A 3,266-nucleotide genomic window follows, 5' to 3' on the forward strand; every position below is an offset into this window, starting at 1 on the left:
AGAAACAGATCCCTACAGCATTTTGATAGTTTCTTTCAATGAATTATTCAAATCCGAAATGAAATATTCGACATTAAAATTCTATATGCTGCTATTTTTATAGCCGTTAGAACCGCCCATTAGTGAAAAAGCTACGGAAACACGTAAAAAGAAACCTCTTACTAAAAACTGGATCAGATTGGATTCTGTCGCCACTGCGAGCAGATGTATTGTGTGTCGTTTGCAAAGCTAGTCGTTTGCATTGATAGAAAAACAACGAAAAGAGGACAACGATGGGGAGCATCACACAAAATCAGCCGTTCCAATGGCTCTAAAAATTTTCTAAAAAACTATTAGGATTTTTTCTTCGCAAATCGAAGGTAAATATCCTCAGTTTAGTGCAAATCTGGAACAGTTTGATTAGATTTGTGCATTTTTCGCTTGTGTGAAATTGAAGCCTTCTTTGTTTTTGCGAAAAAATGTGGAAAAGGGGAATGCTTGCATAATTCATACAATTGATCAACTAATTGATATTCGGTAGTGTTAAGGAACATGTCAGTTGTTTTCATATTCACGAAATCAGGTTATGCCTCTGACATAACCCACCCGCCTTTTTTTACTTCTGGAAATGTAATTCCTTAGTAGTCACGTATTGGGAATACACAAATCAGTATGAACTAAACCTGTTTAACGTGGATGTTGGACTTCGGAGAGTTTTTCTTATGCTGTCCAATGTCAGGAAAATGTTCAAAGATGGTATTAGAAATGTATAAGTATTCTGTTAGGTGATACATGATAAATGCTATCAATTAGCTTAACTTTTTGATCTCAGTACTAAGTCGCAAATTTGTCAGAATTTTGCGATATCTAATCATGTTATCGGAATACCGTCTTACGTTTACGCAAAAAAAACCAACAGTTCCTTCAAGCAATCAGTCTTTCGATACGCGTTGAGTCATGAAGACGCGTTTAGTGGTAATGTTGCTCACATCTTGCTTGTTTGCAAAGGGTTGTTTATCTGATAACTAGTACGTGCCCCTTTCATTTGCACAATCGCTTACGTAAATATTTATGTTTGTTTTTTTTCTTCTTTCCTGGTAGTGCAGACCAATGCGACTCGAATATCACGGAAATTTATCGGCATAGTGAATGGCTCAGGAAAATGGATTCGACCTTAGAGTATCTTGAAATATGCAAAAATAACATAACAATACTTGATCCTGGCGCCTTTCAACGCTTCCCGAAGCTAATTCGATTGGTGCTAGATGACAACAGTCGGTTAAAATTCCCGTTCAATGGAACACAATTTCTCAGTCAGGATAGTTTGATTGATCTACAATGCGAACGTTGCGGAATCGAAAAAATCTACAGTCAGTCTTTGAGATATATGCCGAAACTGGAAATAATTAATTTGAATGCCAACGCAATTGCCGAAATTTCTCCCGATGCTTTTCTGGGCAATCGTGATTTGAAAGTGATCATTTTGAGTCAAAACAACTTGAGTTCTCTATCGAACGAACTGCTGGTGGAGCTCAGCGCTGTGAAAGTCCTGAATGTTAGCATGAATCCGTTGCTCGAACCAGAGAAGAAAAAACCTTTCCTCAAAAGTAGCGTTTTAGAAGAACTTTGGTGCGATGAATGCGGTTTCAGTATAATTTATTATGACACATTTGCCAAACTCCCTAATTTGACTCGGCTAAATCTGAGGCGGAACGAAATCGTTAAAATTACGACTCCAGCATTGCTAAGCCACGAGAATCTCTCTATACTGATGCTTCAGAATAATCAACTCAGTAGCATCAATGTGATTCTGTTGAATAAGTTGAATAAACTATGCCTTGATGGCAACACCATTAAATTGAACTGTTCACTAATAGCGAGTGTAGAAATAGAAACATTTTACTGTTCCAGTTCCTCTGGCGTCGGGCCAGAATGCATAGTCGAAACTACGACTGTAGGTTCCGAGCTGGGAACCTTATCGTCAACAGCTGCAACGGTGACAACTGAGATAACGGAGACAACGGTGATTTCAAAAATGCCCGTGACAATCCAAGCTCTTTCACAAACTTCAACAGTACCTTCGATATCTCTACCGGTATTAGTAAGAAAGGAGTTCAATGCGGAGACCATTACCGGTATATCCGACGCTTATATTAGCGGTTATCTGTTGGTGATATGCTTAGTACAGATAGGTGTTGCGTTTGTGTTGTTTGTTTACCTAAAGCTGAAAAAGTATGACTCAAACCCCGAGGTAAACATCTACTCAGAAAACATAATCAACCCTAACGCGATCCATACGGCAATCTACTGATAACGTTCGGATGTTTGCTTTATTCCATACAATGACATAACTGTTCAATGCAAAAATAGAATAACAGCTTTAGTTTTCATGATAAACGATAACGATAATACCAGGAAACAGCAACGAGTTGATCAACTCTTTTAGCGGCGGCACCTTTAGAATAATCGGGTATGTTTTGAAAACTAAAATCTAAAATTAGCCCGGGTTGGCAGTTTCATGCATAGGACGCTGGTCTTACAAGCCGTATGTTCGAGCACCGACCTGGAAGGATTCTTAGAATCGGCTGCGAAGTCTGTTGAAACAGAAAGGCCAAATTCCACAAAAGGAATGTAATGCCAAGACTTTGACTTTTGAAAACTAAAAAAGAACCAGAGCGTCCAACAATGTGGCTTATATTTCATCTTTGTAAAAAAAATGTTCCTAACTTTTATTTCATTCGAAAACTAGTTTAGTTCTCAAGCTAACTAAGCTAACCTAGTAACAATTATAACTTGTTGAAAATTTAGGATATTGAACAACTGTTTCAGAATCGAGTTTTATTTTCGGTAGGTTACAAAAGGTGATCAAAAAAATGAAAGCCCATTATGCAACTAATCTCTGTTCAGTTTCGTAACAATTTGGAAACATCAATAGCAGTTGTGCAGAGCTTGGAGCAAATTGAGCTAACAATAAATTAAACATACAGTGAGTATCTCCTCTAAAAAAGGAATTATTACAAAAGAAAAAAAAACCCTTCTTAATCCACCTAGTGGTGTGATAATGCCTTTCTCTTCTTTCGTAACAGTCTCATGAAAATACGTTTCATACTTTTATTAAATAATTTCGGATACTAATTTTGACACCAATTGATTCAGATTGTTTCGAGTAGTTCACAAAAGCATGCTTCAGTGTTTATGTTACACAGTCAGCATCATTTTTACAAACTAGTGTTTGACATTTGCGTTGCCTATTTGTATGAGAACAGTGATGCTAATCTAAAAAGGCG

The 3,266-nt window shown here is 37.3% G+C and overlaps 1 protein-coding gene across 2 annotated transcripts; it reads left to right on the forward strand.

The window, feature by feature from the left end:
* Window positions 1-925: 925 nt before the first annotated feature.
* Window positions 926-2,965, forward strand: LOC131436849 (insulin-like growth factor-binding protein complex acid labile subunit). Of its 2 annotated transcripts, none has more exons than XM_058605788.1 (2): window positions 926-1,007; window positions 1,081-2,965. In XM_058605788.1, the coding sequence occupies exons 1-2, from the start codon at window positions 937-939 to the stop codon at window positions 2,288-2,290; spliced, it is 1,281 nt and encodes a 426-aa protein (XP_058461771.1). In that variant the 5' UTR covers window positions 926-936; the 3' UTR covers window positions 2,291-2,965. The 2 variants fall into 2 exon arrangements, with proteins under 2 accessions (XP_058461771.1, XP_058461772.1); XM_058605789.1 differs by having other exon boundaries at window positions 935-1,007; window positions 1,086-2,965.
* Window positions 2,966-3,266: the final 301 nt, after the last annotated feature.

The sequence above is a fragment of the Malaya genurostris genome, chromosome 3 (genome assembly GCF_030247185.1).
Source record: "Malaya genurostris strain Urasoe2022 chromosome 3, Malgen_1.1, whole genome shotgun sequence".
NCBI lineage: Eukaryota > Metazoa > Arthropoda > Insecta > Diptera > Culicidae > Malaya > Malaya genurostris.

Coding starts and splice junctions, on each gene's coding strand:
- LOC131436849 (XM_058605788.1), top strand. CDS start 937: ATGAAGACGCGTTTAGTGGTAATGTTGCTCACATCTTGCTTGTTTGCA. Junction 1,008..1,080: donor GGTTGTTTATCTGATAACTA/GTACGTGCCCCT, acceptor CTTTCCTGGTAG/TGCAGACCAATGCGACTCGA.